This window comes from Sinocyclocheilus grahami, unplaced genomic scaffold (genome assembly GCF_001515645.1).
Source record: "Sinocyclocheilus grahami isolate Dianchi unplaced genomic scaffold, SAMN03320097.WGS_v1.1 scaffold283.1, whole genome shotgun sequence".
NCBI lineage: Eukaryota > Metazoa > Chordata > Actinopteri > Cypriniformes > Cyprinidae > Sinocyclocheilus > Sinocyclocheilus grahami.
The window spans coordinates 467,812-493,859 of NW_015505462.1; the positions used below are offsets into that span (position 1 = coordinate 467,812).

General features: G+C 38.3%; 2 protein-coding genes across 2 annotated transcripts; one reads left to right on the forward strand and one right to left on the reverse strand.

Annotated features, from left to right (window-relative positions):
* Window positions 1-407: 407 nt before the first annotated feature.
* LOC107600377 (zinc finger protein ZIC 2-like) lies at window positions 408-4,957 on the reverse strand. The gene is made up of 3 exons (XM_016292251.1): window positions 3,281-4,957; window positions 1,693-1,856; window positions 408-1,375 (listed from the first exon to the last, which is right to left on the reverse strand). The coding sequence occupies exons 1-3, from the start codon at window positions 4,257-4,259 to the stop codon at window positions 1,181-1,183; spliced, it is 1,338 nt and encodes a 445-aa protein (XP_016147737.1). The 5' UTR covers window positions 4,260-4,957; the 3' UTR covers window positions 408-1,180.
* A 3,406-nt stretch (window positions 4,958-8,363) lies between these two features.
* Window positions 8,364-12,057, forward strand: LOC107600378 (zinc finger protein ZIC 5-like). Its single transcript, XM_016292252.1, has 2 exons — window positions 8,364-9,690; window positions 11,170-12,057. The coding sequence occupies exons 1-2, from the start codon at window positions 8,643-8,645 to the stop codon at window positions 11,604-11,606; spliced, it is 1,485 nt and encodes a 494-aa protein (XP_016147738.1). The 5' UTR covers window positions 8,364-8,642; the 3' UTR covers window positions 11,607-12,057.
* Window positions 12,058-26,048: the final 13,991 nt, after the last annotated feature.

The window sequence follows — 26,048 nt, forward strand, 5'->3', positions numbered from 1 at the left end:
TAAGAAAAAAGTACTACTCGAACAGTGCCGAAAAGGTTTATAGTAACAGTAGATTATAAAAGTCAGATCAGTTTTCCCGTAGATACATTTTCTGCGTACTGCACTGTGCACTCAATATTCATGTTGTTGTATTGTTGCGAAGGTTCAATTGAAATGTTTCTGTCGTTTTTATTTTAAATTGCTGAAATATGTCCTTCAGTGTTAGAAATCATTAGTGTTTGAAGCGTGAGGAAAGATAATTCAACACGATCTACGAGTGCAACGAGTGTTGCTTTCAGATCACTGTGAAAATTCTCGTTTAGTCAATTTAGCCTATACAAAAAGAAGGCCTTAAAGTTGTCAAAGTTTAAATGTATAATCTGCAGATAACATGGAAAGAACACGACGAGTTGTAAAGATTGTACACTTGCACCACGTTTTATTATATCTGTAAGCAGTAAAATTTTTATCACAATAATGGAGAAAACACTTCTCAAACTTTGAACAAAAACACATATAACAAAACAACTGGCCCTGTTCAGCCCATAATTGTACATATGTATAGTAAAGAAACATTCTTTATAAATATTGTTTCATCTGTAGCAAGTAAATACCATAATTTAATTACAAATGGATAAATATGGCAGTCGATATTTACAAAAAGAAGGGTGTAGTTACAGATATTTAACGGCACGACATTAATTTGCCCCACATCTTCCAAATATATTTCACAATTCAAACTTGCAAAGCACAAAACATCACAAGTTAAACCCAGCAAACTAAGATATACATTCACAAGCAAATATTGTGTCTGTCTTCGTTAAATGTTGACTTTGGCACTCTTTCCAGTTAATAGTTGTTTAGTTTACTATCAGTTTGCCATAATGGGATCACAATATTCATTATGATAATACAACTTTATGGTAATATGTGCACTAAAAGTCCAGTTAGAGAAATAGCTACCATTGAAGGAACATCTATACACCAATAAAACCGACAAAATCTATTACAACCATTGGGAAAGAGAGCGCGTAGTATGTACAAAAAGAGAATGTTTAGTGCTTTTGCGCACGTTTCTTCAGTCGACATGGGAATGTTAATCCTGCTGGACAAGCGCATAATATAGGAGCGTTTGTTTTGTACATATGTGTATATGGATCTCCTGGTTTTCTGAAATGATTCCTCCTGGGATGGCACAGTCTTAAACATACCATTCACTGAAATTGGACGATAAACTGCTGTGGTTGTTGGAACTGTGGACCGCTGATGAAGGCGACAGATTGTTGTTGCTTTGGGTCTCAGTGGAGGGGGACACCAGACCAGGGGGTGTTGAGGACTCATAACCAGAACTCGCCGCTGGCGACGAGTCAGATGCAGGTGGGGATGACTCGTGAACCTAAAACACAAAAAATTAAGAATCACGAATAGCGTGTATTGCCAAAACTGTTCATGAGCAAATTCTAGACAAATCAATAGTTCGTTCAAATATGACAATATATGAGTGAAAATGTAATGTCATTTCTGACTTTTTCAATATGCATTAGCTAATAATGTTATGCATTTTTATACATTTGATACATTTTTATTTTTTACATTAATTTTAATTAAATGTAGGCCTATTACTGCTATTAATGCACGAAGTAAACATTTTAGTGACAAAAAATATATAATGTATTACTCATTCTGTGCTCTAGAAGAATCTGGAGGAATTACCTTCATATGCTTTCGAAGAGAGCTGGGATGGGTGTAGGACTTGTCACACATTTTGCAAAGATACGGTTTGTCTGACGTGTGAACGTGCATGTGCTTCTTTCGGTCACTGCTGTTCGCGAAGCGCCGATCACATCCCTCAAACTCACACTGAAATGGTTTCTCCCCTGAGAAGAAAAACCGTAGAGACATTCACATGGTTAGTGACTATAGTGAAGGTTTAATTCAGCTTTTAAAAATGCACGACAAAACCAGCGCATATTACAACACAGATTAAATCTGCCATCCAAGTATAGCTCATAAGAATATTTATATGAAATTATTTTAGGACAAAAATCCTAAAAAATTTAATAAAACACATTGCGTAGCATTCTAAATAAATTGAAATGAAATCACTCACGAGGTTATCATATGCACGTAATTGTAATACAGAGATGCCTTACAACGACACAGGGGGTCACACGACCACATCTACAAATATGAGCAGTGTAAAGGTCACAACAATAAATATGTAAAATCAAACTTAGCTGATAATTACTGTTGAAAGAATTTACTTTATTTAACAATCAGTACAAACAAAACTAAACTAAAATAAGGGGGACATCAGTAACATCATTTCCTATATTCAACGTTCAGGTTTTGTCAGCCCCACACAAAACCTTGCCATTTGCTTAGAAATAATCAAAATGCAATTAACACCTTGACAAATAGAAGGCTCAATACCTCCGTGTATTCTAAAGAGGAAATTGCTCAAATGTGCAACCCTGGTAATGGCCTGTCTAACACATAGACTGTCAGTGCAATGGAAAGAATAACAATAGGCCCACAAATCGCCCATTCCTAAAGTAGGAAATATATTCTTATTTTTAAGTCGTCCTTTTTGTGTTGGTAATGGTCTGTACTCATTTTGTAATTCATTTGTACGTGCATGTGTATAAGTGTTGTCTTATGCTCTGCATATACGCTTTGTAATCATTGTTTTTTAATGGTTTGATGAATATAAAATGTATCACTGTTAGTGTGCATATTTACATTGTTTCTAATTTTAACAACAATTAAAATATCCCGTTACGTAACCAAAAACATGCACAAACTGGAGTAATTTCAAAATCCTGACGTAGTCACCCGAGTGCTCGAGCATTGGTCCACGCAAACATTCTTAACCCGGTTGGAGAGATTTACGGCTGCTCTGCGCACGCGATGAGCCCTCGAGTCGCCTTTGACCCGTTTAAAGTTTATGAACCACAAATCCTCGACAGTCTCTTACATAATTCAGCACACTGTTGCAAAACATTGCATTTACTCGGTACGAGACCAGGCTAATCGTTTTCAGCCGCGTTCACTTACATGAATTGTTTATGTACTTACAAGCATCCGCTTTCTTTTAAAGATCTAAATCTACTTTATGCGTCAATCTAAGTATGCGCTCTCAAAGTCTAAAAATACGCCAACCTGCCATAATCAGCTTATTTTTTTGTAAGAACCACTATTTGCGATACTATTTTAGGGGTTTATAAAATAAACCATTGTAGCGCCAAAACTTGTGCAAGACTTACAGACGTTAATATGACTAAATAAATATCATAATTACCTGTGTGTGTTCTCTTGTGTATCTTCAGGTTTTCTGATCTTGCGAAGACTTTGCCACACCCAGGGAAGGGGCAGGGGAAAGGTTTTTCTCCCGTATGCACGCGTATGTGATTGACCAATTTATATTTGGCTTTAAAAGGCTTGCTTTCCCTGGGACACTCTTCCCAAAAGCAGGCGTGGCTGCTCTGTTCGGGTCCTCCAACGTGCTCGACCGAGACGTGGGTGACCAGCTCATGCATGGTGCTGAAAGTTTTATTGCAACTCTTCTTCGGATTGCTGAGCTGCTCCGGATCGATCCACTTACAGATAAGCTCTTGCTTAATACACTGCTGCCTCATGTAGCGAAAGAAGGCACCGGGGTGATGGTGATGCGCTGCCATATTCATCCCCATGTTCATATTCATGGAGCCGTACTGGTTGTGCAGCTGAGCGGCTGAGTAAGGGTCGGTCCTAGGGCTGGAGACCTGATGGTACTGGTCTGATCGCCCGAAAACCTCCCCCGGTAGTCCGAGTCGCATCTGCCCATTGAGCACATTTGGGGAGCCGTGAGATCCATGCTGCTCGTGGATGCCAGGGAACAGAATGTGGCCTTGGCTGTCTGTGTGAGAGTGATGGAGCGAGCCGGCAGTGGGGCCGAAGAGTGCGTGCTGGCCTCCCGCCGGTGATGATTCCCCGAATCCACGGCTGCGAAAGAGAAAGTCCCGCGTGGAGTTAAACGGCGAGCTCGCGTATGATGTGACATGAGCCGCGTGCGCGCCCAGAGCCGAGGCGGGATAACCGGGCGCTTGGCTCGTGAATGCAGAACTCTGTCCGGGAGAGAGATCGTGGTTCAGTTTGAAGGTGCCCATGTGCGCCGAGTCGACGAAGCTGTTCTGCGCTAAACTCAAGTCTCTGTCCTGCATCTCACTGGAGGAGTGATGATGCCTGGCAAAGGTGCCCACTCCCAAACCAGGGAACTGATGCCCAGCGTCCAGTAACATGCTTTCGTTGAGCAAAACCAATTCTCTTTTAAGCAGTCTATGCACGGCGCTTCAACAAAACATTTAACAAAATAAAATCGAATGCGCTACGGGAATATTAACTTCCAGATTTGAGAACACGACATGAGGCGATGCAGTTCGATCCGCTCATCGGAAAAAAAGCTTTGCGTATTAAGTTAGACTATATTTTTCTTGTGGATAACTTGTTACTCAAATTCCCCAATGCAGCGAAATGAAAAGATTCCTTTGCGCTGTTCCTTTTAAACAGAGTCGATGTTGTTATTTTCGGACTACATGAAAATGCGAGGTATTATGTTACTGAGTCTTCCTTGTTCTTGAAGCATCTCGAATTGGAATGTTTATTTCTTTCGCTTGTCTATGTTTATCTCGGAGGGTCCCTCTTTCTCAGTGGACTGACACTGCCTCCTCTTACGCCCCCTTTAACTGGAGCCCGGTCATTCATTTGACGCGCTCTCATTGGCCGCCGCTCCTTATCAATCCCAGGTGCCCCTCCAATCGAACGCAATCCTTTGGCAACTAATCGCTGATCGCCATCTTCCACCGACAATAACCGCCTACTTTTCGGAGAGCCTTTTCGGGGAATAGGTAGAAGGAGACCAAAAATACTCGCGTTTAATCAGACCGCTTAAAAAAATAAATCAGTTGCCACGCGGGCTCATAAGAGTAAGTGGAACCCATACCTCTTTGGTGGAAAAACGCCACTATATATTGCATAATTGCTTAATGGTTTAAAATGTTTAGGACATTTAGGTTATAGCGAAATCTAATTCGTTACTTTCGCTTACTGTGCTTTAACAAACAGACAGGGTTAAGGTGAATGAAAAACAAACTCACAAACCTGCACACATGACAACACAATCATTCGCATCCAGTTTGCAGTCTATGTGGTCATCAGCATTTGAATAAAGGACGTGATCTTGTGAACATAAAAAACAAACAAACGTGTATTCATATATAAATATATTAGCCTTTTGAGATATAAAGTACTAAAAATAGAGAAAAGCTCCATCGCCATTGCCATCAACATCATATTTACATTTGTATACTTTAATTATTTTATTGCATTAAAAAACGCACTAATTCGTAGCTAACACCAAAACGCTGTTACTCTGAAACACAATGTACCAATTTGATTTCATCTACGTCAGAACCATAAACTCCACATAAGGGTTGAAACACAGTAAATACGACAACAGTATCAATTTGAGAATTCTTCTAAGCTTTGAAGGCTACTATATCTACATTTTTCCTATCACTATGACTAATATGCGCACACAGAGTATTCTGAATATTTGAGCAAATTCAAGAACAAAATGTAATTTGAATGTATTTAAGTGTGATTACATTCCCATGTAAAAAAACACACAATATGATATACCTTTAATTAAAAACAACAACAACAACAACAAAAAACAGTGACGTCATGGACTGAGAGCCTGGTCTTTCTACCTGAATAAATCAGGGAATCTGCATGATTTAAAATCAAGTTTAGCGGTATTTTGTGGTTACGGAACAGGCATTTATGCGAGCTTTTCCTAGCCTATGTAAACTGTAGCTACACTCCCTGACAATAACGAAACGGTTCAACTGAAGTTATCCTAACACATATGGATGAGGTTACTGCATTACGGATTCCAGGCCAATGTAGGCCTACATAAGCCACTCAGGGACCATTTCTGATCTGATCTGATCTAAAAAAAAGAAAAAAAAGTCCTACGTGTAACATTCCAGCGTTTATTGAAATGTTACCATTCAGTTAAAGGAGGTTTACTTACAATTTCATTGAACCTAAGTCCGATAAAGTCCCGTTCCTACGCACAACACACTTTGTCTTGTCTTTCCTCTCCTCCGAACGCTTTAAGCTGTAAATAATAGGGCGGAGGATGTATAAAACTTTGGGAATTCTGTGTGCCTCAGCTCAAAGCCATGCTGTTTGAACGGTATGTGCCATTCTTCCAAGACTATTTCTACCCTCTCCACAGGAAACACAGGATCCGATCCAAGTTCAAAGTCACGTCTGCCGACCTCTCTAAGAAGTTCTTTATTTCTCCAGAAAACCACAAAAACCTTTCTTCTTTTTAGTGGGCAGGGAGAAGAAGAAAGAGAAATTAGACTGAGAGTGCAGTTGGTCTAGAACACATAGCCGCAGTTTTTGTTCTTCTTTTCTGGTGTAGCAAGGAAGGAAAAAAGTTCGAAAAAGCTAAAACCAAACACACAGGCGAAAACACCTTTGGCTTATTATTTAAAAAACATATGCGTCACTGTCTAGATATTAACCTTGTTTTTTTTTTCTCTATATGTGAAAGCAATAAAATCCCAACTAACCTTTCAATTACAATACATGATCAAACCCCTATATGGTTACATTAATTGTGGCTTTCCATTAATGCGTAAGGCTCTTAAAGCAACAAGGCATTTATTTTAACTTTGACAGTATCAATATGGTGACGCATTATTGGTTGCTTTTAGTGATTTCAAGGGTGTTTGACCTTCGACCCGTGGACACCACATATGCTACCCTTTGAATTAAGAAATCCTCTCTGTTCAAAGGCTGAAATTAGACAAATGCTGGCCTTCTCCCTCCGTTACGTCGTTTCACAAATAACAGACAAAGAAAATTCACATTCACTTACAAGCTTGTTTAAAACAATTATTATTTATGACATTCCCGTCATTAACTTTTATTGTAAGTGTAGCGTATTCAGCAATCAATACGACTGAATTATTTTAAAGACGATTTAATACGGTCTGTTCGTCCATCACAATTCAGAGGTAAACGTTAGGATGTCGTAAATCTCAATTAGAATGCATAGATTGTAATGCTTCCGTCACATTAACCGGCATACATTGTGGTTCAATTCATTCTAAATTAAGACCCTTGACAAAGCTGACAGACATGATAGCTTATGCAGGAAATCAAAACACTTTTAGTTACTACAGGTGCAGTTTATACGCGAGGAGAGATACACGTGCTTTATTAAAATAACAAAATCTCATGAATGCCTTTTTCATGTTACTTCAATTTTGTAAGCAGAATTTTTTTTATTGTTAAGTCTTAAGGGCGGGCCTCTTTAACCTTCTGATGTACCTTGATAATTAGTTTTTGAAATAATTATATGGAATATGGTAACAACTGCCCTGAAGCATGTATTTGAATGAAGACATATTAAAGCAGTGGCATGTGTACACTTCCTGCTGAGTTCAACATGGAAAAGGGCGTGGACGTGCATCATGACACACGTACAGCACACACAAACAAACATGAGATGAAATTATGTGAAGAGTAATACGTTTCTTAGATATCATTCTTAAAAAAGAGAGAGAGAGAAATTGACATCGCCCAGTGGACCGAAGATCTGTAATGTTTAAAACTGCGTTTTAGATAACCTATTAAAATGCATTTGTTGCATTTGAATGTCCTTTTTTAATTTTTAAAAATTGCATGATAATGTTGATTATATAAAATTATATTACGAGGAAATCATCTAGACAAAGCAGGTTACTAGAAAGAATTCCATGAACGTAGCCTCTGCATTTCTGTTTATTAGGGCGTAAAACAATCGTTTGTTTGGTTGAATAAAAATCACATGTAAGAATGTTTTATGTATATAATAATTTAGTTTTACCTATATGCATGCATTGCAACAATTAGAAACAAGTAAGTTTTGTATAGCATGCGTGTGTTTGTGTTTGTATGTTTTTTTTATTATTATTTTATTTCCATTATCCCCATTTTATCCTTAGTCTGTACATATGTCAACATAATAAAACGATTTATTTGACAAAAGAAAATTAAATTTTTTTTTTTGCTTGATTAATTCTTGACAGCGTTTTATTTATTTTATTTTAATTTAATTTATAAATATAGTTCAAACGGTGTGTGGGGGTGTTGCACAATATGCTCCGCGTGTGTAGTGTCACTGTTTTGTGCAAAGAGAAAAAACAACCTTCCACGTGTGTGTGTGTGTGTGTGTGCATGCGTGTGTGTCTCGGTAAACAGATTTGCCTGTAACTTTGTGAGCACAACTTTCTGGAGTGAACAGTGATGAAGAGAGTGAGGGGGCGGAACCCCGCTGAGCCTCTGCGCTGAAAGACAGCCAATCGCTTCGTTCTCTTAACTGCCAGTCACCGAAATCTGTCCAATACCCGCAGTGCCATTTCTAAACTCTATTCCCCACTGTGTCCTCCAACTGTTGTATGTTCTGCCAATCGCTTGAGGACAGAGTGGGAAAAGGAGCAAGCAGAGTTAGAGGCAGGACAAAAGAAGTTCTATAGACGGCCATATACATATATTTTAATGGTTTCAGAAGGCCCGTAGTTGGAGAAAACAATAGCGGTGAGCGTGGACATGACAGCGTAGTGATGGAGCCCCCTTTAAGCAAGAGGAATTCGGCGATAAGATTAGCGGATTTGGCATCGACTCAAACCCTTCCTCATCAGAATATGACAGGCTTCCCGGGGATTGGGGGGCATCACCCGCACTCCCACCATGCCCACCTCCACCCTGGGGAGATGGGCAACGACCCCGGAGTGGCTCTCACTCCATTTGGACCCGAGCACATGGCACAGACCAATGCTCTCAAACTTAGTCCCTCTCAGCCTGTACAAATCCATCCCGAAGCCCAGACCGCGGCATCTTTCACGTCTTCTCAGACCACAGTTGGTTTCCCCGTGGCTCACCCCCACACAGGTTACACCACCAGCAGGGACTTCATCCTCAGGAGAGAGCTCTCAGCCTCTGCTATGCATGCACTTGGCGACCAGCATAGTTCCGCCTCCTCCCCTCATCACCATGGCATGTTCATTTCCCCAACAGGTGCTTATGGGCACGCGGACGGTGGTGCCCATCCACTTTTCTCTGGACTGCACGAGCAAGCGGCCCCAGGTGCCCACCACCACCACCATGCCATCAACGGGCAGATGCGTCTGGGTCTACCGGGGGACATCTACGGCAGGCCAGAGCACTTCGGCCACAGGCCCGAGCACTATGGATCTTCTTCTCTGCACAGCTACAACTCCATGAACTTAAATGTGAACCTCGCCACGGCTCCTCACGGAGCCACAGGGGCGTTTTTGCGATACATGCGGCAGCCCATCAAGCAAGAGCTCATCTGCAAGTGGATTGACCAGGAGCAGACGTCCAAGAAGCCCTGCTCCAAAACTTTCAGCACCATGCACGAGCTCGTCAACCATGTCACGGTGGAGCACGTCGGGGCACCGGAGCAGAGCAGTCACGTCTGCTTCTGGGAAGAGTGTCCGCGCGAGGGAAAGGCGTTTAAAGCCAAGTACAAACTAATCAATCACATCCGCGTGCACACGGGCGAGAAGCCGTTCCCGTGCCCCTTTCCCGGTTGTGGCAAAGTATTCGCGCGTTCGGAAAATCTCAAGATTCACAAAAGGACGCACACAGGTTAGTGAGAAGTCAACAAATTCTTTGAAGAAGAAAAAACTTCATAGGTGTCTGTTATTGAACTTGTTTGCACTACTTGGCAGATAGTCGACTTTTCTTGATATGTAGCAACGTTAGTTACTATGGGGGAGCAGAATCACTTTTTTGTCCCCCCGACTCATGCACAAATATACAGTCATACAGAACCAAGGTTAAGGAGGTTTGTTTACACTCCCTATTCGCCAAGCAAAACTATCCCTTGGTGTTGCTAAGCGTAATTGAACTTACTTTGAAAATGCAATGAGATATCAACGTACTTGATACTTGTTAAGTAAGCCTACATGAAAAAAGCACTCAAGACACACGCTGCTATGAGCAGTTTTTACGTCTTTTTTTCTTTGATGCATGCAGTTTTATATCAAGTAGACATGCAAAAACGTTGGGGTGAAGACATCATGCTGCAGCTGCATTTCAATGCTACGTGTGCAAATATTAACGAACAAAACAGGGAAAGTAGGCATTGTTTTATTAGGCTGCAGGTAAAATAGTAACACGAAGTTTTCGGCTCGTGTTTGTCAAATTTAAAGCCACATGGAATTACAAACAGCGTGTGAATAGATCCATACTAATGTAAATAAGGAGAATGTTTCACCCTTGGGGCGTCTACTACATTTTGATTAACTAAACTATGTTGGTATCTTTGCACAACAAAGAAGGCCTCTGCTTAGCCTATTCTCACAAAATGTTATGCGCGTGTGCTGTGCATGATATTAAACTAGATATTTAATATTGTGGTATTTAATAGATAGGCTATAAAGCTCTTCCTCCAGTTACTAAAAATTCACTCACGTGACAATTTGTTATTACAGGTTGTTAAGAAGTTGCAGGTATTGTTTAGGTTATTTTACTGTATAACGGTATCATGTTATGCTTACAACACGTGCTGACGTAAATTACGCCCTGAAAATGTAGGCTTGCGTGTCAAACCCACCTACATTTATAATGGTCGAAACACGGTGCTATTTTAAATCATCAATGAATATGTGTAGAAGTCACTTATGGATTTTTGTTGTAAGAAGTCCCGGAATGACACCGTGAATCAATGCAACTTGTAATGTATTTTTGACATGATTTGGATATCTTGTAAAGACGGGTCAGTTCTTTTACTCCAGGCAATCTGATACATATGGCTGGCCGAAATGTTTTCAGTAGTCGGCTCAGTTGCTTACCCAGTAAAATAATAATCATAAAAAAAGAGTTTTGGCAAGCTTAAGTTGTATAAGTCATGTGGTGCGCCTAAACATTCCATATGTAATAGCAGAAAATAAGTACTGTGGGATTACAAGTGATAATGTTGTGATTTTCAAACCAAAACCATCCATTACTAGTGCTTGCTGAGAATGGATTATCCATTAGCTGTTATTTTCTTGCAACCAAGAAAATGTAATAGATGTATGGCTGATGTCTATATCTAAATGCTCTATTTTTCTTCTTTGCCAGGTGAGAAGCCGTTCAAATGTGAGTTTGATGGCTGTGACAGAAAATTCGCCAACAGCAGCGACAGGAAGAAGCACTCTCACGTCCACACGAGTGATAAGCCTTACTTCTGTAAAGTGAGGGGTTGTGACAAGTCGTACACACACCCGAGCTCCCTGCGCAAACACATGAAGGTTCACTGCAAGTCCCCTCCGCCCCCTTCCGCCAACACGGGCTCCTCTTACCATTCCTCGTCCACGACGATCGGTGATGCCCTCTCACCAAACCTGGAGCCCCACAGGAACCGCTCGTCGAACCTTTCGCCTCAGGTGACCAACCTAAACGAATGGTACGTGTGCCAAGGGAGTGCTGGACCAAACAATCTACACAGCGATGTGCCAACGTCAGAATCCGACGACGAGGACCCTTTCAGACACACAGATCCAAGAGCAATGCTCTGATGTGAACAGCAAGGAATATATTCATTATAAATGATCCACATAAAAAAAAAAATCATAAAATTCAAGAGTTGCAATTCGAAGAAGTGGAACACCTATGGATGTCAGTGGGTGAAAGAGATTTTGCCCCCAGTTTGCCCTTAAAACATGCTCAGAGCATTGATGCAATTTATGTTTCATATGATAAGCAGTTGAAACTTTCAACATGAAATATCAGACATGGAAAAATCGACTTGTACATTTTTTAAGATTTTACCTGATTTGTCAAAATCAAATAACATGAGCTCAAAAGATTTATCAATTATGTTTAGGCTCTTTTTTATATTACACCCCTTTGTTGCATATAAATCTTTTATAGAGAATCGTTTTACACGTTAAATGTCTGAGGGGCAAAAAATTGCAGTGACAATAAGTTTAAGTTTTTACTTGTATATTGTCAAAGTCAAAAAATGACTGGGTGGAGTTTTTTTTACAGTTTATACAATAACTGTGGTCAGGACGGTTTTGTGATATTTAAAATATTTAAACCTATATTTTATGCAAAATCATTGAAACTCTGATGATTTTGATGAAGAGTACGAAATATGTCCACTGAGACCATTATATTACACCCCTTTGTTGCATATAAATCTTTTATAGAGAATCGTTTTACACGTTAAATGTCTGAGGGGCAAAAAATTGCAGTGACAATAAGTTTAAGTTTTTACTTGTATATTGTCAAAGTCAAAAAATGACTGGGTGGAGTTTTTTTTTACAGTTTATACAATAACTGTGGTCAGGACGGTTTTGTGATATTTAAAATATTTAAACCTATATTTTATGCAAAATCATTGAAACTCTGATGATTTTGATGAAGAGTACGAAATATGTCCACTGAGACCATAAATAATGTATCATTGACAGGCCTATCCCTGACTGATTTGTAAATAGTATATGGTATTGATGCTTGTGAATGTTTTCGTAGCGTCTCAAGTTTTGTACATTGTAATTTATTTGCTGGTATTAATGTTGGTCTGGAAGTACAGATACACCAAAGAATAATATAATTTTGGTGAAAAGAAGTGATGCTTTTTATCGTGTTCTGTAAAAAAGGTCTTACTTGAATAGGCTGTATAATGTGAAGAATCTTTCGCATGAACCGTGTAGTAACTCTTTCTGTTGAGATGCATGATGGTGTTGATGGAAAAAAACGTAAAAAGGTCGTGAAGAAATGTGATGTTTGTGTATAGATATATGGAAAACTTGAATAAAAGGCAGGACGTGTAAATATGTTCTTTTCAGTAAAAAGGCATCGATTCATTCTTTTATCAGAGTGCGTAGGCTATTTCATTTAAAATTCAACAGATTGATTTAAACTAATCATCCAATGAGTAACACTGTTGCGCTAAGAAGTAATGCTTAATTTTCTGTAAAACATGCTAACCAAACGAAACAGCAAATTTCGACAAAACACTTTATAGACATTTTTTCTTGATTTTCTCCTGAATAAAAAGATTCCTCATTCAGTCTCGTTTCAAAAGGGAACCATCACTTAACTAATAGTGCACGTTATGAAAAGTAGAACAGCACAAAGCCACCAATACATGAATCATTCATGGCAATATAAGACATAAAAGCTGCCAAACAATAAGAAGAAAGTTGTATGGAGAATATGAAACAAAGTCTCCCGTCTTATTTCCTTCATTAAAACGCACAATAACAGTTTCAAAGTGCCCTCTGTCCCAGACTATAGACTCAGAATTGACCAGTGCAAGTCCTGCACCACTTCAAAGAGCTCCACAACAGAACGGAAGACTGCACTGTGCTTTAGGATTTCTATGGGACCCATTTGAATATTTATAGTAGAAAAACTACTAACTGCCCCTAAATGGACAATCATCAAAGCAGAAACTTCTCCCACGAACCGTCTTGTCCCTTAAAATCGGCGTGGTCGACATTTTATATCAGCGCAGAAGGAGACAAATAGGCATCTTGGACTTTTCTTATGGCGGGTGGAAAATATGTATTTAGAAAGTTCTAAAACTCTTCCTAAGGAAGTGTGATCTTTATTTTCATGCTAATGAGCATCAAGCTAACGCCCATGGAATAAAGCACACAAGTTGGTGAGTCGTTTGGGATTGTAAATCTAGTGTTTTGTGTCAGTGAAACGCCCCATAAATAGTGTGAAGTTCAAGGGCAACTTCATAAAGCGCGTGTGTGTTTACCGGGCACTGGAAAAAGGTCACTTCGATTGGAAACACTCTATTAAGATAAAGTCGCACTGGCCTTTAGTTTCATGCTACGTTAGAGCAGTCAATTCGCTCTTCATCGGAATCGCTCATATTTTTGTTCCCAAATCTTTGAAATCCCCGGCGCGCATTAACGTTTAATTCGGAAATAAGCGCGCGCTCTGCCCATCTTTTGTCCACGAACTCTTATTTGCTCAAGGAAAGAATGATCTTCTATTTATTTAAAACAAGTGCCCTTTCAATAGTGCAAAATAAACACGGTGAAAAATAACCAAAGAGATTGTCCCCTCGGACTGAAAAGGGGGGACTTCATAAAAGCTGCAGCAGTCACAGCTGAATGCGAGACGCTTTGAAGTAGAACTTATTATCTGAGGAATACTTTTCGGTCGTCCTAACGACGCTATTGAATCGAAAAGCTACCCCCTTTGTCAGCGATTTGTTCTCCTTTAGTGCAATGCCCGTGGAAATCACTTACATGGTCTACCTTAACATGCAGCCTGCAAATCAGTAACTCCAAGAGTCAGACTCTCAGACGCCACTTTTCAAAAGACAAAGCAGAAGTCAGTGTGAAAACGCAGCGAGTTCTCTCCCGTTTTGCCTTTATTGGACAGAACGATCACATCAGAGGAGGCTGTTTACTACAGTCTAGTCAGATTTCACACCGTCAGCTTCTCATTATGCGTTTGACGAGGGTTCAAAGTACCCGAGTCATTGTGCACCCTGTTTTAAGCGATGCAACAAGAGCATGTGAAGCACTTGCAATGAAAAGAAAACATTAAACTTTGCCATACTTTCACCATTAGCAAAAAGGCAGTTCACACTTTATCTGTTTGAACGTCGCACATATGTTCAACTCACACTGCCAGATTTCATCTGCGAGCTTGCAAAGTCTCAGAGGTAAATTACGGCACTAATGGAATATTTGCCATGGTGTTTGAGTGTCTGTAGGGAAAGAGAGAGAGAGAGAGACAAGTGCAACAAATATTAAATGACACAAATATAATTCCAAAATCGTATTAAATGAATTGCGCATGGTGATTATAATTCCTCTTTTGGTTTGGTCAACCTCTAAGCTAAGGATAATTAAAATTGTACACTTGTCAACCAGGTTTAAGACTGAATCTATTTTTTTAATCACTAAAAAATTGATCTGATGCTTTCTTGTTTAAACTACCCTAAAATATTGTGAAATACAATTCTAATCCATTTTAAATTAATTTTATTTGTAAAATGATGTGACCTTTTATCAATTATTTTACTATTTAAACCTAACTTTAAATAACGTTATTAAATCAGAACTTAAACATTGTTAAAATATTAGTCTAGCATTAAAAAAAAGCCTTAAACAAATATTATGTCAGTCGGACACTAAAAACAGCCACGAGACAGAGAGAGAGAGAGAGAAATAATAATAATAATAAAAAACGGTGCACGAATAAACATTTTAAAATAACCAAACTAAATTCTTCTCCTCCAAACCATTTCAAAATAATAACGACTACAAGTATGCGAGGTATTCTAAACATCCGTTGAGTGTTTTACTACAGTATGCTTTGAAGACCAAGAAAACTGGGCACATATTCATTCTCCAGGCACTCTGCCAAACTCTTCCGAGCACCCTACCTGCCTACTATCTTAAGTTCCCCGAATAAGTGAGAAAACACAATCCAGTTGCAGCTGCAGGGCTGCATGTTTCCTCCCTGCACTCCGAGACTGAACTCTAAAACACGGACAAGAAAACTTTTGACGCATGGGCGAAAACTCATGGAGTGTTTATACAGTGTAACGTGAGTACATGTTTTATGAGCTCAACTCTGAAGAAAAAAGGTTGCTGCATGCTTTTGTCGTTGTAACTAAAGACTCGTTTAGCGCACTTATTGATTAGGTGTTGTGCTTGTCCATGCGTGCGTGTAAAGATGAGGCTGTTGAGAAAGTTTGCCGTCCCATTAAGTTAGAGGCTGGATGAGTAGTTGTTTGCTATTTGCTCTGAAAGCTCGAGCCCGACTCAGACAGCTGTGAGTTCACCTATTAGCCCCGATGTCTTTCCCAAAAGATTGCTTGAGTTAAACATCTGACAATGAGCGCTCAGGGGTGCCGCTCGCCTGACCTCCACTCGCTTGTAATAGTTTCATAGGAACTTCATTAAATCAATTACTTCACGAGCACATCATTATTTATTTGTACTTATCTCTCAAAAGATTCTTTGCTAACACTTTCATGAATAAGTCATTATATAAAAAATACTTTTCAAATATGAAAATACATGAATCAAAAATTGTGACATTTCTGTTTTAACTAATGATCTGTTTGGCAATATAATAATGCTGATATTATGTTCATTATAATTACAATTGTTATAACGTGTTAAAGATTTTGTGACAACGTTCACGCTTGAGATTTAAAGTTTCCTGCGTCCCATTTAGATTTTGTGTAGCTCTGGTAATATTGACGGAGTTTTACTGAGTATGCATGCCCGGTTAGGAGCATGTCTTGAGAGTGTAAATTTAGAGAGAAAAAAATGTAAACAAAAAAAATATATTTATAGATTAACCAGCAGAAAGGTATCAGTGTGAACTGACTGCAAAAGTTTGTTTTAAAAAATATGTATTGTAAGGAATTATAGTCAATAATTATAATACTTGTATATTAATGTATATTAAAATAATAAAAATATGTGTAAGTAAACTGCTGACCCTGTACAGAAAAAACAGTATAGTTAACTGGTGATTGCATTACCTCAAGTCATCATTAGTGACATTACTGATCATGTAAAGGAAAATAGATGTGCTTTTTTCTTTGTTTTCCAACTCAAACAACTTTAAGAGTACAGATGGACCGTGTATATTTTATATATAATATTATATATATAAACAATATTTTGCCCTTTTTAATGGTACATCTTGTAGACATATGGTGTAAAGAAGATTTTACAATATATATATATAATCCTTATAAAATACAAGAAAATATGAATATAAACCTCAGCATATGCACCATAGAGATGAACGCTTTCATCGCTAACACATATGAATCATCTTGCCTGTCTGCATGAGACAACTGTCATAATATCTGGCTTCTCCTCAACATCTGTGGGTCTCCAAACTTGGTGCTGGTCCAAATGTGGATCCCCAGGATTGGGAGGCTTTCCAAGGCACTTGGTGATGAGAGCAAGGTCGTCCACGGACATGTCCAGGAGCCAGAGCTCTACACCTGGTCCGTTCAGCCTATGCAGCACATGAACCAAACCTCAGAGCCACGCGACCACTTCTCTGCTTGCCTTGTATTTGACAGGTCCTGTTTAAATGGCTCTAAACGCAGGTCTGGACTTCTAATAGAAAAACACTCCATCCATGTGGCAAATGTTCAGAGGCATTTGCGGGCCGGACCTTGACATGAAAGGATGCCAGTGTTTTATATAAAAGCAGTTTGATCTAAAAAAAAAAAAAACCCATGTCTACTTCAGTCTTCTTCAACGAGGACAGTGGACACACTTAATGTAAAGCTACTTTATATATGCATATGTTCTGTTTGCCAGTGTTGTTGGTTGCTGTATAAGACCACATAAGTAAACTGAAAAATGTATGAGTAATACAAAAAGTTACTATTTTACTTTACATGATATAATATTAATTATTTGTGGATAATTTGATATACACTGCTGCAACACACACACACACACACACACACACATACAAAAAAACTAAAAACTAAATAATTGAACTGTTGAATTGAAAAAAAAACTGTTGGTCTCTGTATTTTAGCTATACCACATGTTAAAAAGTACAAATAAAATAAATATATTAATTTTTAAGGAAAAAATAGGAAGATTTTGATACACAAATAATGTGCATTCACGTAACAGTTATTACAGCATAGGCTTCCAATTTTGATTTTACATCCTGTAGATGCTGATCCATTCCACATCTGACGAACTACCATGAGCAACACATCAGAGTCGTGCCTCTGAATACAGCATCTCTCATAGAGGAAAAGGTCAACATTCAGTGAAAGGAAATCATCCTGCACAGCTGGACAACCACAGTGCTGGATCATCTCAGTAAGAGAAAAAAAGAGAGAGCAAGTACAAATATATAAGTCTCAAGTGTAAGGAGTAGGAAGGGATGAGGAAAAAGAAGAGAAGAACAGTCAAACAGTCAAAGCCAGTCCACTTTTTACATTACATTACTGTACTTTACAACTCTGATGGTTAGATTAAAAGTGTCCTACCTTAAGTATACAGCCTATTTTTCCAGTGAGGACCTAATCCGTGCTTAATAAACCTGTAAGCTCACCTATAGAATCCCCTATACTATCCCTAGTGCGTCACCAGCCACCAGAACCCCCCCACTGACCTCACAAGGGTGGCTAGATGTTCTTAAACATCACAAGCTACTTTCTCTGTTTCAAGCTGACCTTGGAATGGCCATTAGATATGGCTTTGAACTACTGGAACTATCTCTCATATACCAGTGTCAAGGGTCCCCCTGAGTTGATAATGACTTGCTTTCATAACTGCTGTGACATTTTGTGAAGGTACGCTAGGCGTGCTCACAGGCCATATCTCCAGAATGCAATGCTTCCTTTCCCCCTCAGCAGGTGTGAATCAGAGCTGCATAGTCTGCGATTTTCAATGCTGTGTTTGCGCATCCCAGAATAAGTATAGGTCCAGGCCCACGCATATGTCCAGCCTTGATAAGCATTTTGGCTCACTACAGAGTTGACACAAACTCAGAATTACCATGAAAAGATTAGTGACTGTACAGTGGTGATGTTTGGTTTAAATATCATTGCCAGTTCCTTGAAGCCAATTACCATATGCTATACCATTATTGTTGTCTCCCTTGGATCAGTTGCTTCTGCTTGTATTATTATTATTATTTTTAAAGTCATAAAAGTGCCTGCTCAATGAATAAATGTAATGGAATGAATAATGGCAATTAAATTGGGGAAAAAACAATAAAATCTATTACGTACAAGAAATAATGTAACATTTGTTTTATTTTTTATAGGATTTACAGTCTAATAAAACAGATTTTTAAAAGCCTTTTCAGTCCACTTTGAATGTTAACAGCAACTATTCTGCTCTTCGTGGTTCATATATCATCGCTCTAGCTCATAGAAACCTGACAACAATGTCAGGTCTCCTGAAGATATGAAGTTTGATGTTAAAACGTGAATGTCGTAGGCTTCTGAATGTCTATTTCCTGTGGACGGAAAAAGAGATAAATGAACTAGCTTGCGATGCCCTTACATAAATGAGGGTTGATGAAACTGATGATAGGCTCAGGCTGCTGAAGAATGATCCCAGTGGAGACCTTACAGTGGTCTGTCCCACTCACAAGACAAATTATATAATTAGGCACATGTCTTAGGGGATGGCCACCTTTGCCCCTTTCTTGACATCTTCAATGGTAAATGACAGCATATCTTGCTAAAATAACTGAGCAAATTCATCTTGGTGACACTAGCAGAATTCTCTTTACAGTTGTATTAATTGTCTGGTTTGGAGAAATCCCAAGAAAATGACAATATGACTCAAGGGGAAGATTACATTTGATTATAAAGATGATCATGATTCTTAGGCTGGCCTGTCTGAGAGATTTCCTTGAATCAAAAGCAGATTATTTAAACAGTACAGTAATTTGCATCAATCATATTGAAAGAATCTATGAATAAAATGCAGTGTCTTATGGCTGAATACATTAAATAGATTAATTTTGGGAAGAAAAAAATAGTGCTGCTCTTTTTGTTTATTACAATGCTTCAATTATGAATGAATTTCATGCGTAATTGTTCGTTTTAGGCATTGTTTTAGCTCTTCATACTTTTGAGAATCATCGCACTAAAATATGGGCGTTTGTCATGTTTTGAAACCCACAATTCTTTATTCACGTATGAAAAAAAAATGTCATGCAGTAAAACAGAAACGCTTCCTTTCATTACCTCGTGCTTATCACCGGCATTGTCAAAATGTTCATTGTGGGCCGCGAGCTCTGCAAGGGGCTCCGATTGAAAAAGCAGAGCCCGGGCTCCTGCCTCGTCCAGGCAGGGTTAAGCCACCTCTCCAGCTAGGCGGCCCCCAGCGGAACCCTCATTACTTTGGCTCCTGGAGCAGTCAGCTGTGCTGTGGTTCAGAGAAGAGAGGCTCTTTACCTGAGCATCACTGCTTCCACATGCCAACAACACACGCACCTTCACCAACCTGATTTGACAGCTCACGCTCAACTACAGCCTGCTGGAATATAGACATGATAAAAAATACGTTTCCTTTCGTTTCTTCTGAAATGTCGCTGTCTTACATTTATTGGGACTGGGAGTAGCCTATATGGCAGCACTTGAGATACCTTTTGGTGTCAGGTTTTGTTTGTTTAAAGCTACATCGAGTTATAATTGGGAGTATTTATGCTCTCTGTATATTCAAATAAAGCTGCCATTTCAGCTTACAGGGCTTTGAGGTGTGAGGTTTCATTGAGTTTCTCCCCCATGTGATTACTCTTCTGTAGAGGCAACATTTTATATATGCGTAAGGTGCTCTTAGGACATTTGCTTTTATTAGTTAGAGACAGAAATTGATTTAGCAACCTGTTTTTTATGTTTAATTGTAGCTGATAAAAAAATTGTTTTCATAAAATATTTCTGAAGGCTACAGATATAAAAATAATAAATAGCTTATATAAAAGGAGGGCCAACACCATTAGCATATAGACAACGTTGAACTGAAAACTCACAATTCATCTTGAAGTGAGAAATAAAGTTTGTCATACCGTGCAAAGAAAAAGGGCATGATAAAATGATTCATGAACCCTATCCTGCTTTACTGTGCCAAGGGTTTTTTTTTTTACATGCTGGTCGGATTCAACTCACTGTTCTCAAGAATTAATTTATTGTTATTTAAAACAAACCACTTTAATGATTACGTATTAATTTAATAGTTTAAATGATAAAACAAACACATTCTTCACTTTAAATAAGACATGACCATCGGTATATAAAGCAAGTGGTTTAAGTAATCAAAAGTGTGGTGGAGATGTCACATTTTGCTCCGGAAATATTGTGTTGGTTATATATCTAGGGTAAAACCAGATTATCAACTAAGACTCCTTTCTTAATCAAAGTTTGAAAGAAACAATTTAGTAGCCTATTTCAAACGGAACTCAGAAGCGTTTTCTAATAGTATTTGATTTCCACAGCAACATCTCAAAGATTTCAAATAAATAGGTTTTTTTATTTAAACCAAAATCTCCACATCGTTAGAAGTTTTTCGATAATATAGAAACAACCTTTGCGAAATACCGATTTAGATTAATTTAAAACGTTCCAATCTAAAGCATTTAAACGAACTCAAAAGATATGTTTTTAAATCTTGCAGCCGAGTTTCCAAGTTGTCAGTCAAAACTGGTCAGAAACGACATAAACCTACAAGAATGTATGTGTAAAAACCTGTGCTTTTTCCTCTGAGGAATTATACACTTCGGTTTTGTCTATTAAACGGACTATTCCAACAGGTTTGGAAGGTTCTTCTCATCCTGCTGTATTTCTTGAAGTAATCTGGGAATAGGTTAGCTACTCACTCAGGTTTCTCCTATAGTAGACTAGCCTATAATTCGATAATTTAAGCAAACTGTACACATTAAAAAGTTTGTGTTGCGATGGATAGCCTATTTTTTAATCAGTCATTCAATAAATTAATTTATACTTTCATGCATGCTTACGGAATACAAAAGGGCATGAAATAATTCCCCGTTCCAAGCAAGTTCAACCAATTAAATGTATTTATCTCATTCAAAGTCAGAAGGTGTGTCGGCTGCCCTGCCTTAAACAGCTGTATTCACTCTTCACAAAGTTCTGGGTCTATAGGACAAACATGTTTAATTGGATTAGCAGACATTTAAAACGTTCCAATCTAAAGCATTTAAACGAACTCAAAAGATATGTTTTTAAATCTTGCAGCCGAGTTTCCAAGTTGTCAGTCAAAACTGGTCAGAAACGACATAAACCTACAAGAATGTATGTGTAAAAATGCAGCGAAACCTGTGCTTTTTCCTCTGAGGAATTATACACTTCGGTTTTGTCTATTAAACGGACTATTCCAACAGGTTTGGAAGGTTCTTCTCATCCTGCTGTATTTCTTGAAGTAATCTGGGAATAGGTTAGCTACTCACTCAGGTTTCTCCTATAGTAGACTAGCCTATAATTCGATAATTTAAGCAAACTGTACACATTAAAAAGTTTGTGTTGCGATGGATAGCCAATTTTTTAATCAGTCATTCAATAAATTAATTTATACATTCATGCATGCTTACGGAATACAAAAGGGCATGAAATAATTCCCCGTTCCAAGCAAGTTCAACCAATTAAATGTATTTATCTCATTCAAAGTCAGAAGGTGTGTCGGCTGCCCTGCCTTAAACAGCTGTATTCACTCTTCACAAAGTTCTGGGTCTATAGGACAAACATGTTTAATTGGATTAGCAGAGATTATGTCATAAACTACAATTAAGAGCTTGACTGTGCAAACACACAGGCACGCGCTGAACGAAAGGTACTGTAAATCTTTTTTTTATATATATATAACTACGATATGATTACGAACAAGTTTTTTACGCTTTTGACAATTTAATTTTCAAACAGTTCGAAGACCTAGAATTGACAGAATAACAGATCCGAACCCACCACATAAAAAGAGATCACATCTAACAGAAAGTAAAACTAAAATAAAAATAACGATACATCCAGAATTATTAAATGCTTTGGACTTACTGTCAAATGAATTAACGTTGAAGACAGTAATTCAGTGGCTGCATGTAAACCATTAGAGACATTAAACACAGATCGTGTTTATATGTCCCATCGTCCTCCTCCAGTGTTTATAGTCTATATAATATAATTCATAATCTAACTTTGTTAATGTTGCTATTTCTTTATAGTTATTGATAACACGTTTTTATTTATATTAATTTGTGAATATTATTTACGAGTTAAAGTTAGAAATATCACATTTGTAACCAGCTGAATGTACATTCATGGCCTATTCAGCTCCATATATGTAATGTTTGCTAATGTTATTATGTTAAAAAGGTTCCTGTCTAGGTGAAAAAACATATCTAATATATAATTTAAAGGTTTATGTGTTTCTTATGGCTTGTTTAATCCCAAACACAGGGTGGGCAGGGTAAGACCACCAGGAGAACCTGTGTCAAGGGAAGGTGATAAACCAGCCGCTCGTGCTCCCATGACTCAATATCTGACAATTAAGTGAGCTGGAAAAGATGCAAGCATGTGTAGGTTGTTATAGGGTCACTCCACGATATATCCAAAGCGTAGAGGCCTCTAGAAAAACATAAAATGAATACTGGGACTGCACTAGCCTCCCTGGAAATTATGAGACAATGAAGAGCTGAATTGAGCTCTTTTCGAAATAGATACAATTTACACAGTTTTTGAACTGAACTGCAGTAGCACTGTTTCCATAATTGACTTTGCTATATATTTTCCTGTTAAGTAGCTACCGTGAAGCTGCTTTGAAACAATGAAGAGCTAGAAATAAAGGTGATTTCTATAACACATTAAAACTTTTATCAATATTTCACTTGTTTCCACTCTGCAAACCTTCAATTACCTTTAACGGATTTCGGACTAATTCACAGTGCACCTGTTACTCATTATAACTTCATGCAAGTAGGCCTACAGATAGGCCTATGAGCGGACAGATCATACGTACAGTATATTCCTCTCGACTGCTCTGTCTGGATCTGTGCCGGGGGGTTCAACTGCAAAAGTCCTAACAGCCAAGAAGCAATAAATGTCGCCTTTATGAACAGCCATTCTCTTCCTGCCCCCAATGTTGACAGCATCCGGCGGCACACTTCTTAAAGTTCTGTTCTTCTTTCATCAGAAAGCCAGTGGGTGAGATAGTACAAGCTGCGCCAAGCAGTCAAGTCACACAGCAAGCTCACCAGCACTCAAAAGCGTATCTGTTTTATCGCATCCATGAAATATACAGCGGAATTGTTTTAATTTCTCTCTAATTCATGAGCAGTTGTGTGATAATGAGCCAGCCGCCATAATATACATAAAACCATGATGCTCTGATTATCCTGGAGGCTACGCGACAATTGCTCCATTTTGTCACAACAGAAGGAAAAGTCAATTTGAAGGGGGGCTGCCATGGGCTTATAATTGGGGAATCCACCCATGGGCTGTTCCTGAGATACTACTAACAGTGAGGTGGAAATTACATCTGCTCTATAACCCTGACGATGAAGATGTTAATACAATAAGATATAAAAATAATATTGCTTAAAACACTTCATGATAAATTATTATTATTATTATTATTACTACCACCTTCAAAACAAATATTATGCATTTCATTTCATCAAGTAACAGACAACAATGCACAAATAAAATTTTTTTGACATTGTATTTCTTTTCTTAAGATGCACTTTCATGAATAAAAAGACATGGGGTCAAGTCAGCTAAAAACAAAAAAGTTCTGGAGACTTTTTTTTGTCGCGCTGTAACGAGTCTGATTTACGTGGCCCCTCGACTCGAAGCCATAGCAACCGCAGACAAAGACCGGAGGAGGTTTACTGGGCTTGTCCTTTGAGCTGTCTCCATTTCAAATTAAGAGTCAGCTCAAAGTCTCAAAGAGAAAACTACCCTTCACTCAGGCACACATTCAGTATTCTGGCCAAACAATAGCACACATGAACTAAGTCATCTTTTTAACAGCGAAAGAAAAAAAGGAGCATTAAAAATGCTTCAAAATTATGGAGTATTAGGAAATATGGAACATTACTGAAAATTACTCTTTCAAATGCCTAAGGGTGTTTAGTAAGTTAATATTCCAAATGCAATAACAATTTGTATTTTAGTGTTTTGTTAATACTTTCTCTGAAGAACTAAACGCATAAATTAAATTTATTTATTTGTTTTTTATCTTAAAAGTCACCGAAAGCTAGTTATTTGCGTCGCATCTGCACCTGTTTTCCACAGAGGTAAACGTTTTTCTCTGTTAATGATATTCCAGCAAATTCAAAAGTCGCGTTAGCCTTGACATTTTACAACATTACTAGAGTTCAATTTTCACTCATTACCCCCAAATGCCAATAAATTCCATTTCATTTCAATTACATATTATTTCCAAAATGGTTCCTGCCTGCTCTTGTTGTAAACGATTCGTTTTATTGCAGGGGAATTATCTTTTTTGAAATGAGTTTGTCATATATTGTCTAGTAAAAGAATTAAGTCATTATTGGGAGATCCCTTGGCGAGAAATTAGGCGAGCAAAAGTCTCCCTGCCACACGGGTCCCATTGAGATTAATGAAAAATATGTAAAACGTTTCCTTTTAATTTTCCTCTGAAAGCACTTTGCATACATGCATTTTCTCTGCTGGGTTGATATCAGATAATTTATGAGAGCAATCTCAGCACATAACCATCAGGACTGTGTTTCAAGCCTAATTGAGTGCTGTCAAGATTAGGTAAGGTCCTATTCGTGTTAATTGTATTGTACTCTCTTTGGGAATACTAGTAAATGTATTTAAATAATTCCGCCTTGTGAGCTGAAAAGATTATGTCAACTTACACATGCATAATAGAAATGTCATGAAAAATGACAAAGAAGTGGGAGGAAGTAGCATTTCAGTGTCCGCAAATCCATTAAACCCTGAATCTTTGGCTGCACAGATCAGTTTCAACATAATTAATAAAATTAATGGTGCCTTTAGTGCATGGATCAGGCTTAACTGCATTGCTGAAAATAATTTCACTTCTCCAAAAAATTATCACAAAGACTGTAAAGGCGCAAAACCCCACAAAGTAAGGGGCAGTCAAAAAAGCTTTAGTTTCATATCAATCAACAATCAAATAGCCTATCTAATCTCACTTATTTTCTACAAAGGCTTAGGTGACTGAAGTTCAGAGGTCATTATCTAAGCTCTTTTGTGTGCATGGGCAGTGCTAAAGGGACAGTGCACCCAAAAATGAAAATTGTCATAATTTACTCACCCTCCCAACCTGTATGACTTTATTTCTTCTGCAGAACATGAAAGAAAATACTTTGAAGAATGTTCCAACAGTTTGTCCATATAACTGAAGTCAATGGGGTCAAAAAAACAACCAAACACACACACACACACACACACACACACACACACACACACACACACACACACACACACACACACACACACACACACACACACACACACA